Genomic DNA, 12784 nt, shown 5'->3' on the forward strand with positions numbered 1-12784 from the left:
GGAAGCTGGAATCAGGAGCTGAGCCAGTTCTCCAAAACAGGCCCTCTGATATTGGATGCAAGTGTCCCAACCAAACCTAGTGAATTAACCACTAGGCCACCCCTGAGTTTGGTAAATGAGAAAAAATGAGAAAATGAGAAACCATGAAATGAACTAGATAAGGTCTGGGATATCCTGCAGTGGGCTTGAGCCACCCAACTTTTCCATTTACCACCTGCTGACTGATTCCAGCACAGAGAAGAAGTACTGTAAAGTCATCAACTGCTTTTATGGCTGGAAGATGCTTCCCCACCTCTCCAAACACCACTGAAAAGACATTCAAATCCACTGGTGTGAGGCATTGAACGCAATCTTCAAACAAGTTTGGAGTTGACTCCCAAAGCTGAGACAAAGACCCTCAATTCCTGACGGTTCGGGCAAGACCATCCTTGGCTGCTCCTGTTTCAGCGACACCTGGCTGCAGGTGTGGGCTGAAGCCTCGGAGTGAGTCTCCTGGGCATTCGGGGAATGAACCAGCAAATGGAAGATAGCTCTTCTCTCTCCCTCTCTCTGTAACACTGCCTTTAAAATAAGTAGATAAATAATTTTTAAAGTGAGTGTGGAAGAAAAGGCCAGGATGATGTGGACCATGGAGAGGGATGAGGAAGAAAAGAAGTTGGAGAAAGGGCAACTCCAGTAAATCACAAATCTTCCAAAACTCACAGCGCCCTCTGGGCAATGGGAGAGCAACTGCAAGGAAGAGGACGGCGCTGTTCTGGGTCGAGGCGGGAACTTCACCTGGGAGCGGAAACTCAGGCCCTGCAGGTGGACATTCGCCAGGAGGCCGGAAAGCTCTTCCCTGTGCCGACTCCACTGTGGATCAAGCTCATTCTCCCCGGCAGAGGCCTGAGTAGCAGAGCGACGGCGAGTCGGGGGGGGGGGGGCGGCGTCCTGCGTGTCACTGGGAAAGGCGTGGACAGGAGTCCAAGGAGGAGCGGGGACTCACGAGGCCCTCCGTGCCCTGGGCTGAGCCTAGAGTCCCGTGCTGGTGTCCAGGTGTCAAGTGAGCGCTCTCTGCTGAACCCGGCCCTCCGCGCTCAGTGTCAGGGAACCCGGTCCCGAGAGGCCGAGCCCCCTTCTCCTCGGGCCGCTGCTCTGCAACTCCTCCCGCCCCGGAGCCCCGGGCGTGCCCCGCGAGCCCAGCCCGAAGGCAGAGCCCACGGTGCAGGGGCCTTGGTGTCCACTGCGGTCTCTGCGTTAGGGGAGAGGACGCTCCTGTCCCGGGAAGGCAGCTCCGCAGATCTCGGGCTGCCGGCGTCCCTCCTGCCCGCCGCACCTGGGACCTCGCGTCCGCGACCCCCCCTCTCTTCCACAACCCGAGATCTGGGTCCAGGAACTGGATTCTAGAGCGGCCCGGTCCTCAGGGAAATCGCCCATGCACGGAATCAGGTGGCCGAGCTCGGGTTCCTGTTCGCCCCGAGCCGGCCCATGCAGCTGCGCCCGCCGCTGACGTCTGTGGTCCTGGCCCCGCCGCCCAGGGCCCAGCGACCTGGCAATTGACCTCTTCACGTCCTCAGGTGACTTCTGGGTTGAAAGATCTCCCAGGCCTTGCCAGAGTCTCCTGGCAGCTGGCGGCAAAGGTGAGATTGGCGCCGCTCCACGCTTCCGTCCCCTTCCGGCTGGGGCTACACGGCGTCCACGCCCAGCACGGTGGGTCCCGAGTGGCCGGGAGCGTGTTGTTCCCAGCGATCTGCGGATTCCGTCCTCCGCCACCCGTTCTTCTGACGCAGTCCCGCCAGGCAGTCCCAGGCGGGGCCGAAACCGCGGCGCCTTCTCCCTACCCAGACTGGGCTCCAGGACACAGCAAGTGGGAATGCCATGCTTCTCTTCTGTGCTAAAATGTCGCTGCCCGGTCTCTGGGTGCCAGGCCTGCCCGGGGCTCCGACGCTCCGCTCCGACCCCTTGGAGGGCGCGAGTTTCTCCCAGGAGGAAGCGCATGTGGGGGTCCTAGGAAGGCCGCTGCAGGCAGTAGGGGGTGGGTGAGGGGACAGGGAGGAGATGAGCATGAGCGGGAGGGAGAAGCCCGCGTTCTCGCTCTCAGGACTGAAGCCATCCCTGCGGTCCTGAGCGATTGGTTTTAAAGGGAAGGCCCTAACCTACCTGTGTGGTCTTTATCCCTACAAAGTTTCTTTCTGTTGTTTGGGGAATGGCACGGGAGCTAGGTCAGGACCTGAATTCCTTGGAAGTAACTGGTAAATAGCCTCTGTCCTCCTGCAGAACAGGCCCTGGGGAGGGCCAGGCACCCAGAGCCATGAAGATGCACAGGGACTGGTCCTGGTTGGAGATGTGGGGGCTGACACACTGTTGCCTTTGCTGGGCAGGCACTCTGGGCTTCTGGCCAGGAGACTGGGCAAAGCAACCAGTCCAAGGAACCCCACCAGGCTTCTGACAGCTATGCACACATTGCTCTTTGAGCCTCTCCCGTCACCATACCCACAATCAAATCCCCCTTTTCTCTTAAGGACCCGTTAGCAGAGCTACTCTTTTAATGGAACTGCAATAAATGATGTATAAATAGACTTCAGCGCCCTTCTCTGGTTAATCATCTTCAGCTGCCAATGGCCAAAGTGGCCTCATTCCCTATCAAGACCTCAGCTCAAGACCTTCCTCTGCCTCTGGGAGAAGATGCCCCCTCCTACCTGTTCCCACAGCCTACACAGAATTTACTGCTGAGGCACCTCACCTCGCTGGGGAGTGACGTCCTGCCTGCACTGCTCCCCCACCCAGGTCCACTCCTAAGCAGCCTCATGCTGTTCCTGGGAGCTGGCTGCTGCTCTGTGTGGTCTTACACGGCCTTGGTTCTGCCATGATCCACCATCTGAGTCCACAGTCACCACTGTGTGGCCCTTTATCCCACAGTGCTCGAGGCTGTGCTGTGTGAAGACCTGAATTGCCACTGTGCCCTGCCCCTCGGGGTCCCAGCCCTGGCACCACTCCTTCAGCCCTGAAGCCATGGTCGTGTGTGCCCAGCCCCTCAAGATCAGAAGCACCCACACATCCTAGTCTCCTGGGCCAGAGCTGCCTGAGTATGCCTCAGAGCAACAGACCCAGATATGTACTCAAGCCTCAGGCAAGACAGTGGTCCTACAAGACCTGAGCCCAGGCGCTCAGCTCCTCAGCTCTATGCTCTGGATCGCAGACTGCTTTGGCTGCCTGTCAGTCCCAATATGAGAGCAACACTCTGCTAAGAGTTTTCACTGTGAGGAAGACAAGAATAGATCCCTAAAACCTTTGTCCTAACAAGTCTTAAAATGTGCATAGATAAACTAATAAGCAGATCGCCCTCCCTAGTGGGGGTGGGCCACATCTAACCAAGGAATAACAGAAAAGAATGAAAAAGATTGACGATGGAAATCTGCTTAATGGTTTTACTGAACATTGGTCTTGACCTACTTTGTACTCTAAGTCCTCACCAGATTCCTTGGTCCCAGCTTTCTAATCCTTAGAATTTTAGCTTCCAAATCTCCTGTACTATCTCTTTATTATCCGTTATGTAAATCTTGGATTGGCTCTGTTTTCCTGGAAAGCCCTAACTGATGCAAGGTTGTGTTACCAAGAACCTGGTTGCTTATCCCTCAAAATTAGTTATTATGATTCAATGTAAATATATGTTTCTATGAAAAGAGGTCCTAGATTTATTTAATTTCAAGTCCCGTCTGTGGTTGCCTTAGCAGGGCCAGATCAAATGATTTTGCTGGCCTCTACAGTTCATGAGCCAGACATTCCCTACCCTTGTTTGGCAGAAATAGCTATCTCCACTTCTTTTTCCCCCATTCTCTCCTAAAATCCTTCCAATCAAGCTCTATTTCACTAATACTTCTACTAAGATTACCAATCACCTCTTACCAATACTACATTAACCAATATTACTTTATCTCTGAGCAGCATATAACATAATTTATCACTCCTGGCTCTTTGAATACTTTTTTGCCTGACTTCCAGGAAACTACAATTCCAGTTGTTGTACAATTATTCTTGCTACTTTGATGGCTCCTATTCATCTCTCTGACTTCTTCTCTTTTCTAGGTATAGTTACTTCTATGACTGAACATGTCCTCATCCAGTCTGACAACTTTAAATTAACTGTCAATGTCTAAATTTATATCTAGCTCTAATCCTACTTTTGATCACTATTTGGATGTCTAAATGGGCATTTCAAACCTAACATTGCAGAACTATACTGCTCAAGCCAAAAACATTAAAGTTTTTTTCCCACTCTTTCATGCCTCATCTAATCTTCAAAATAGGTCCTAAAGCTAACAACTTTACTCCTCTGCCTCTCTTATGTTTGCTCAAACTACTATCATCTCTCAAATGCATTACTAAAATAACCTCCTGTTTTTTCTCTTTTTTTTTAAGTCCTTTGCTCTCTTTTCAATGTATTCTTAATATAGTAGCCAGAAATGTTTCATTAAAACATGGCTCTCCTTTGCTCAAAACATCTACTGTTATCTACAACTTATTCAGGGTAGAAGCCAAAGTTCTGACAATGACCTACAAACTCTACATTACCTGCTCAAACAAAATCTCCATACCATTAACTGCCAGGCCTTCTCTTTATTCTGTTCTTTTTGCTCGCTACCCTTGAGTCTCACTAGCCTCTCTGCCCCTTCCTTGATACTCTAGGCATACCTTCACCTCCAGGCCTTTATACTTCCTGTTCCTTCTGCCAAGGAAATTCTTTCCCTAGATAGATTGAGATTCATATTTCATCAGATCTTCACTCAAATGTCACTTCCATGAAAGCTACCATCTGTAAAATTTCAACTCCCTTCGTATTCTCTAATACTTTTCTGTTTTATTTTTCCCCTTAGCAGTTATCATTAAGTAATATACTATTAGTTTTGGTTATTTATTGTGTTGTCTATTCCCCCTCACTAGAATTAATCTCCAGGAAATGAGAGAGTTTATTTTTCTGTTTTGTTCAGTGTCAGCTCTCTGCATCTAGATCCATGTTTAATTCTTAGTAGACACTCAATAAGTATTTGCTTCATGAATGTGGAAAAATTAAGTATTTCAAGAACTTATACTGGTATAGCCTTTTTTTTCCTGCCAATAAAAGCCATCTGTCAATTTCATAAATAGAAAATCAAAGCTACTTAAGAAGTATAAAAATCCACTTAAGTGCTTTCAATATTTTGAAGATCAGTAACACTCTCAAAAGTATGATTAGCTTTTCAGCTGAACTTACGGAACAAATAAGAAACACTTATTTGCATCTAAAACGTTTTAATGGTAAAGAATAAAGAAGAAATCTCAATAAAACATTTCTAGCATTCAAAGGCTAACTTTAAGAATTTGAAAACAATTTTCATAGGTACAAAAAGGTAACAACAAAATGCAATCATCGAAATATCAAAACATAATTATAAATTTTTAGGTACTATCTAGATATTTAACACTTGGGCAAAAATTCAAAGAAAAAATTTTACGCAAATATTTTAAAGTCTCAATGACAATATTAAGTTTAGCTCATAGGAAAATAATAAGAAAAAATTAACTCTAACTTTGAAGTTATTGGGTACCTTAATACAGTGATTTTCTGAAATTAAACAAACAGCTTTTCTGCTTCTTTTAGTTTTCTTCGCCTATCTGTTTTAGCAAGCATAGCCCAACGGTCCTCTTGTATTTTTCTCATAGCTCCAAACTTCAGTGTAGATCCAGGGTTTGTTGGATATGAAGGGGTCTGAATACAAAAGAAAATAAAATCATAATATAACTTCAATATAACTTCATAATATAACTTGTTTTTGTTTTTGCTTTTTTCAAATTGGAAAGGAGAAAGTCAATTATCCCTGTTTGCAGGTGACGATTCTAAATATAGTGGAACCAAAAGATTCCACTAAGACTACTGGAACTCATAAGAGGGTTTGGTAAACTTGCAAGAAATAAATTTATTTCAAAAGACAGTCAAGCTTTCAAAATTTGTTTTCTGAAATGAAATTCAAAAGCTACCTTTTTTGGTGTTCTGGTATAAAAATGAGCTGATGAATTAGTTTTCTTGTGCAGTTTTTTTGATGCCTCTTCCTCTGAAACCATGCTCTTAAAAGAAAAATACAAAAGTATAATGTTGGGCTATGACACTAATATCTCTAAAATGTTTTATCACATAAAATGACAAAATGTAGAATAAGGAGAAGAAGAGAATAGGTAGAAAGGATGAAGAAGGAAAGGGAGAGAAAAAGAGAAAGAAAAAAGAGAAGAAAGAAAGAAAACAACAACAAAATATAAGCTCAATCTAAATCCTTTAGTATGTTAAGCCTCAAATCAAGCAGGATCTAGATTTTTATTCTATTATATGTAAAATACAAGATGCATATGTGTAGCATTTTTCTACTGATTTCTATTTCAGAGTGTTATTACACTACCACTTTATTTCCTTCCCCTTCATCCTGCTTACTCAAACTTATTAGACATTATAATAAGTACTTATAATCCTATAGATTTATATTGTCTATGATCCAGCAATTCCATTTCTAGGTATACACCCAAAATAATTGCACTTGATCTTGGCCAAAAGGCCAAGAGGTGATACACCCAAAATTATTGAAAGCAGGGTGTTGAAGAGATCGTTGAACATCCATGTTCACAGAAGCATTATTCACATTAGCTAAAATGTGGAAGGAACCAAGAGTCTACCAACAGGGGCCAGCACTGTGGCATAGTTAGGTTAAGCCTCCAACTGCAGTGCCAGCATCCCATTTGGGCACCAGGTCAGGTCCCAACTGCTCCATTTTCAATCAAGCTCCCTGTTGATGGCTTGGGAAAGCAGTAGAAGATGGCCCAAGTGCTTAGGGCCCTGTACCTGCATGGGAGATCCAGAAGAGGCTCCTGGCTTTGAATCAGCCCAGCTCAGGCCGTTGTGGCCATTTAGAGAGTGAGCCAGAGGATGGAAGAGTTCTCTCTCCCTGTCTCTCCCTCCCTCTGTAACTCTGCCTCCCAAATAAATAAATAAATAAATATTTTTTTTAAAAAAAAAGAGCCTACCAATAGATGAATGGATAAAAAATGTTGTATATATAAATAATGGAGTATTATTTAGCCTTAAAAAGGAAGGAAAATCTGATATGTACTACAACTTGGGTGAACCTTAAAGACACACTCAGTGAAAAAAGCCAATCACACAAAAAATATATGATCCTACTTATATGTGATACTTAGAGCAATTATAGAAAGTAGCATGGTGGTTGCCAGGGATTAGAGGGGAGACAGAATGCTGAATTATTATCTAATGGCTATAATATTTCTGTTTTGTCAGATGAAAAGAGTTTTATGGAGGTGAACTGGTGGTGATAATTACATAGTATGAATGTATTTAATAATACTGAACTATGCAGTTAAAATGGCTAAGATGGTAAATTTTATATGTACTTTGTCAAAATAAAAAAGCATAATGTCAGTTATTGATTTATGAAATTATAGATCCCCTAAATAATAGTTAACACATATTTATTACTATTTCTGGGCAATATTTTAATTAGTTTTAATCCTCACATCAATTTTATGAAGTAGGTATACTAGGTATACTATTATCCCCATTTTAAGGGGAATTCAGTAATTTTCCCTTGATTATACAGTTTATAAGAGGTGGAACTCCAGAATTCTGGCTCCAGAATCTGTTTTCTTAATGAATTTGCTGTACAATTTACTCAGATAAGCAGTCACATAACCTTTTTCATTTTATTAAAGCTACCCTTAACAAAAACTTCAGAGGCTTCATGGATAGAATATTCAAACAGATTTTCCACAAAGTTCAATAAATAAAGCATTTCTGTCTTTACAGATATGCATACAACCAGTATGCACCAGTTGACCAGCTTAGAAAAGTAATTTAGGGGCTGGCTTGGTGGCTTATGGCATAGCAGGTAAAAGCTGCCACCTGCAACACTGGCATCCCATATGGGCGCCAGTTCATGTCCCAGCTGCTCCACTTGCGATCCAGTTTCCTGTTAATGTGCCTGAAAAGGCAGCCAAGGGTGACCCAAGTACTTGGGCCCCCACTACCAACATGGAAGACCTGGAAGAAGCTCCCAGCACCTGGCTTTGGGCCTGGCTTAGCCCTAGCCATTGTGGCCATTTGGGGAGTGAATCAGTAGATGTCTGTATTTCCCTCTCTCTGTCAGCTGGCCTTTCAAATAAATAAATCTTAAAAATAAATATTAAGTCTTCCTATCCATGAACATGTTTTCCTATTTATTTAGGCCATCTTTCATTCTTTCTCCAGTGTTTTATAATTTTTAGGATACAAGTCTTTTCCTTCCTTAGTTATAGATTTGTTCAAAGTATTTAAATCTTTTAGATGTTATTATAAAAAATTGCTTTCTAAATTCCTTTTTTGTACTGTTCATTGCTAGTGTATAGAAACATAACTTGTGCATTGATCTTGTTTTCTGCAATTTTTTCTGAAATCATTTATTAGCTCTAGTGGAGTTATAAGAAAGTGGAATCTACAAGAAAGTAGGATCTGAGCAATTTTCTATACAATCATTTCATGTGTGGAAACAGTTATTTTACTCCTTTCTTTGCATTTACATGCTTTCTGTTTCTTTTTGTTATCTACTAGTTCTAGTTAGAATTTCCAGTACAATATTGAATAGCAACAGAGAAGGGCATCCTGTTTCATCCTAACTCTTAAGGATAAAGCTGTCTTTCACCATTGAGTACAATGTTAGGTGGGAGTTTTCATAAATACCTGTTATTGTGTTAAGGAATTTTCATTCTAAGTTTCTGAGTTTTTCTATCATCAAAGGGTGTTGGATTTCGTCAAAAGCCTTTTCTATGTTGAGATTATTGTGTGGCTTTCTTGTCTTCATTATTTATTTATTATTTATTGCATTAAATAATTTTTAGCATGGTGAACCACTCAGACAATCCTGGGATAAATCTCACTAAATTATGGTAAATAATCCCTTTGATATGTTATTGGATTCAATTTTTTAGCACTAAGTGATTTTGATATCTTTTTAAATTTAGGCATTCAAGTTGAAAACAAGGGCATTTCCAAGACTTGAACCCAGGCACTCTGATTTGAGAAGCAAGAGTCTTAGCTGGCATCCTAAGCACTAGCACCCTGGATCATGTTCTTTAAGTCTATACTGTCAACCTAGGAGTTTTGTTTGCAGAGTATAATCCATTTACATTTAAAGTAATTATTGATAAGAAGGGACTTAATTCTTCCATTTTGCTATTTGTTTTCAGTACGCCTCCATTCCCCAATTACTTCATACTGCCTCCTTTTGTACTTAGATGACTTTTCTACTTAAACATTTTGATTCCATTCTGATTTCATTTTGTATTATATAATTTCACTGTGGTTATCATGGAGATTATATTTAACATCCTAATGTTAGGATAGTCAGATTTGAATTTATACCAACTTAAGCTCAATAGTCTACAAAGCCTCTGTTTCTACATGGCTCCATCCTTCCTTTCCATTATTTATTTCACAAAGTATGTCTTTATACATTTTGTGCCCAAATTTTTATGCATATCTCTAAAATCATGTAGAAAATAAAAATGTAAAAATGTTACAAATTAAAATTATAATAGCAGCTTTTATTAACTGACATGTATTTATTTTTATCAGAGATATTTATTCAAACATCTTTGAGTTACTAATATCCTTTCAATCAAAAGGACTCCCTTTTAGCATTTCCTGAAGAGCAGACCTAGTGGTATTATATACTCTACCAGCTTTTATTTATCTAATGATATCTCAAATTCTACCTCATTTTTGAAAGACAGTTTTCCTTGATACAGAATTCTCATTAAGGGGCTGATACTGTGGCCCAATATGTTAAGCCACCACCTGCAAAGCCAGCATCCCATATCAGAGGGTGGCTTTGAGTCCCAGCTGCTCTACTTCCAATACAGCTCCCAACTACTTCACCTGGGAAAACTGCAGAAGGTGACCCAAGTATCTGGGCCCCTGCCACCCACATGAAGAGACCTGGTTGGGGTGCCAGGCTTCTGGCTTCACCTGGCCCAACCCTGGCCATTACAGCCATTTGGGGAGTGAACCAGCAGATGGTAGATCTTTTTCTGTGTCTCTCCATCTAGGTCTCTCATGCTGCCTTTCAAATAAATAAAAATAAATCTTTTTTTTAAGAATTCTCAGTTGCACTTTTCTTCTTTTAGCTCTTTCAATATATGAATCCACTATGCTTATTGTGCTACAAAGGGTAACGTTCTTTTAAAAATTAGGATGAAATCATTTCAAAAAATTTTAAGCCTCAGATCAACCAAGAAACTGGCCTAAATTCATGATATGAGAAAAACAGCAGGAATTATAACCTTGGAATGTTTAATTCCAAAGTTTATGTTCTTTCTATTAACTCTCATTCTACTTTAATATATCTGATCTGCAATCTGAATTAGCAATTATTATGTAAAATGACACAGGCTATGGAGCCAGATTGTCTTCAAATGTGGTTGATTTAACTAGCTAAGTTATCTTGTGTGACTCAGTTTCTTATCTGTAAATTGGAAGCAACGTTATCTCTACTTATACTGTATAGACTAGTTATAAATAACTGAATTTATGTAAAGTTCAAAGTTTTGTTAAGATGTTAATCATTATCTATACAACAAAGAAATTCTATAAGTTAATTTCAACAATTACAGTTTTTACACTTCAACTGCTTATTATTCCAGAAAGCTAACAAAAGAGGGTCTCAAAGTAACAGAAAATTTTAAAGATCTTATAAGTGAAAATAATTAAGCATATGCCTTTAACTGGAATTTCATCATTAAGAATTTTTTGTACATTGCTCCATTTAGTTTGGTAAGGTTTATCCTCTAAATTAAATGAATATTAGTTAATCTCAAAAAAACATTATTATGCCTTTAGAATATACTGAAATGTGTGAAGAGAGTAAATAATTAGTTATACAAAATGCTAGAGGAAAATAACTCTTAGAACATGCTATTGGCACTTATTGGGAGGGATTAAGATGGCAGAGCAGGGAGGGAGCTTATCGCTCTAGTCTAGAAGATAGTTTAAAAGAAGTGGAGAGAGTGTAGTCTCAGGGAAGAGTTGGGGAAAAAACAGCAGAGAAACTCCATGCAAATTACAAACTCCGTGCAAATTAGAGGGACACAGTGGACCTACATGGAGAGAGAGAGACAAAGAGAGAGGTCTTCCACCCATTGGTTCACTCTCCAAATGGTTGCAATGGCTGGGGTGGATCAGACCAAAGCCAGGAGTCAGGAGTTTTCTCTGGGTCTCCCACACTGGTGCAGGTGTTCAAGCACCTGGGAAGTTCTCTGCTGTTTTCCCAGCTGCAGTGGCAGGGAGTTGGATCAGAAGTGGTACAGCCAGGGGCCGGCGCCACAGCTCACTAGGCTAATCCTCCACCTTCCGCGCCGGCACCCAGGGTTCTAGTCCTGGTCGGGGTGCCGGATTCTGTCCTGGTTGCTCCTCTTGCAGTCCAGCTCTCTGCTGTGGCCAGGGAGTGCAGTGGAGGATGGCCCAGATCCTTGGGCCCTGCACCCGCATGGGAGACCAGGAGGAAGCACCTGGGGGTGACCCAACAGAAAAAGGAAGTCCTTTCTCTCTATCTCTCTCTCTCTCACTGTCTAACTCTGCCTGTCAGAAAAAAAAAAAAAAAAAAGAAGTGGTACAGACAGGACTTTAACTAGTGTCTCTGTGTGTGTGTGTGTGTGTGTGTGTGTGTGTAACTATGCCTTTCAAATAAATCTTTTTTTTTTTTAAATCTGGTAAAAACTCCCTTGTTTGCTAGAAAACAAGATAATGATTCATTATCTCCAATGTCGGTGCCAGAGCTGTGGCATAACAGGAAAAGCCGACACTTTCAGTGCTGGCATTCCATATGGGCTCCAGTTCAAATCCCAGCTGCTCCACTCTGATCCAGCTCTCTGCTATGGCCTGGGAAAGCAGTGGAAGATGGCCCAAGTCCTTGGGCCCCTGCACCCATGTGGGAAGACCCAGAGGAAGCTCCTGGCTCCTGGCTTTGGATCAGCACAGCTCCAGCCATTGCGGCCATTTGGGGAGTGAACCAGCAGATGAAGACCTCTCTCTCTCTCTTTGCCTCTCCTTCTCTCTCTATGTTAACTCTTTCAAATAAATAAGTCTTTAAAAATGTTAATTATGACATATAGATTGCTTTGGCAATGCTGTTTTCTGAAATTTTAAGGGAAATTATTTAACCCTAATTTCTCTGAAATGCTACAAAAGCAAAAGGCTTTGTATTATAGTAGAGCTTTACTATATTTTAGTATTGCAATGGTTATGTTCTATCTATATACTATACATATACACTAAGAAACAATATAGACAAATAGTAGATAATAAAAACAAATAATAAATATTCATTATTTGTAACATCTTTACCAAAAGATCAGTAGTTTCCGAACTGTCTGAATTAACATCAAATTCATAGACTGCTTTTCTCTTTTTAGTATTTTCTTCAGCAGGTATATTCCTGTTTTCTCTTTCCTGTATTTTAAGTTTTGTTGGTGTCCTCACTGTATATACCTACCCAAGAATAAAAAAGAATACATTATTAAATAAAACATTATTAATAAAGAATTCAATAAACCATTTCAAGGAAATTTGAGTCTTATTAGCAATCATAGATTGTCATTATTGGCAAGTATATGAGGAAGAAATTTTGGATAAGCATTTAATTCAGATGTTTTTGATATTAGAGATTATTTCAATTTCTTCAAAAAATTTACAAGAAAAATTCAACTCACAAGGCTGACTATATTCAACCTGAGAGCT

General features: G+C 41.4%; 1 protein-coding gene across 6 annotated transcripts in view; it reads right to left on the minus strand.

Annotated features, from left to right (window-relative positions):
* Window positions 1–5390: 5390 nt before the first annotated feature.
* SYCP1 (synaptonemal complex protein 1) overlaps window positions 5391–12784 on the minus strand; it is a 113535-nt gene continuing 106141 nt past the window's right edge. For 5 of the 6 annotated variants that reach the window (XM_051856136.2, XM_008264617.4, XM_008264616.4 and 2 more), the window contains exons 31-33: window positions 12392–12535; window positions 5995–6081; window positions 5392–5725 (exon numbers count right to left, since the gene is read on the minus strand). In XM_051856136.2, coding sequence (XP_051712096.1) covers window positions 5588–5725; window positions 5995–6081; window positions 12392–12535 — 369 coding nt within the window. In that variant the 3' untranslated portion in view covers window positions 5392–5587. Of the gene's footprint in view, window positions 5726–5994; window positions 6082–12391; window positions 12536–12784 lie in introns of all 6 variants that reach the window. The other variant, XM_051856138.2, reaches the window with a different exon arrangement.

Source organism: Oryctolagus cuniculus, chromosome 7 (assembly GCF_964237555.1).
Source record: "Oryctolagus cuniculus chromosome 7, mOryCun1.1, whole genome shotgun sequence".
Taxonomy (NCBI): domain Eukaryota; kingdom Metazoa; phylum Chordata; class Mammalia; order Lagomorpha; family Leporidae; genus Oryctolagus; species Oryctolagus cuniculus.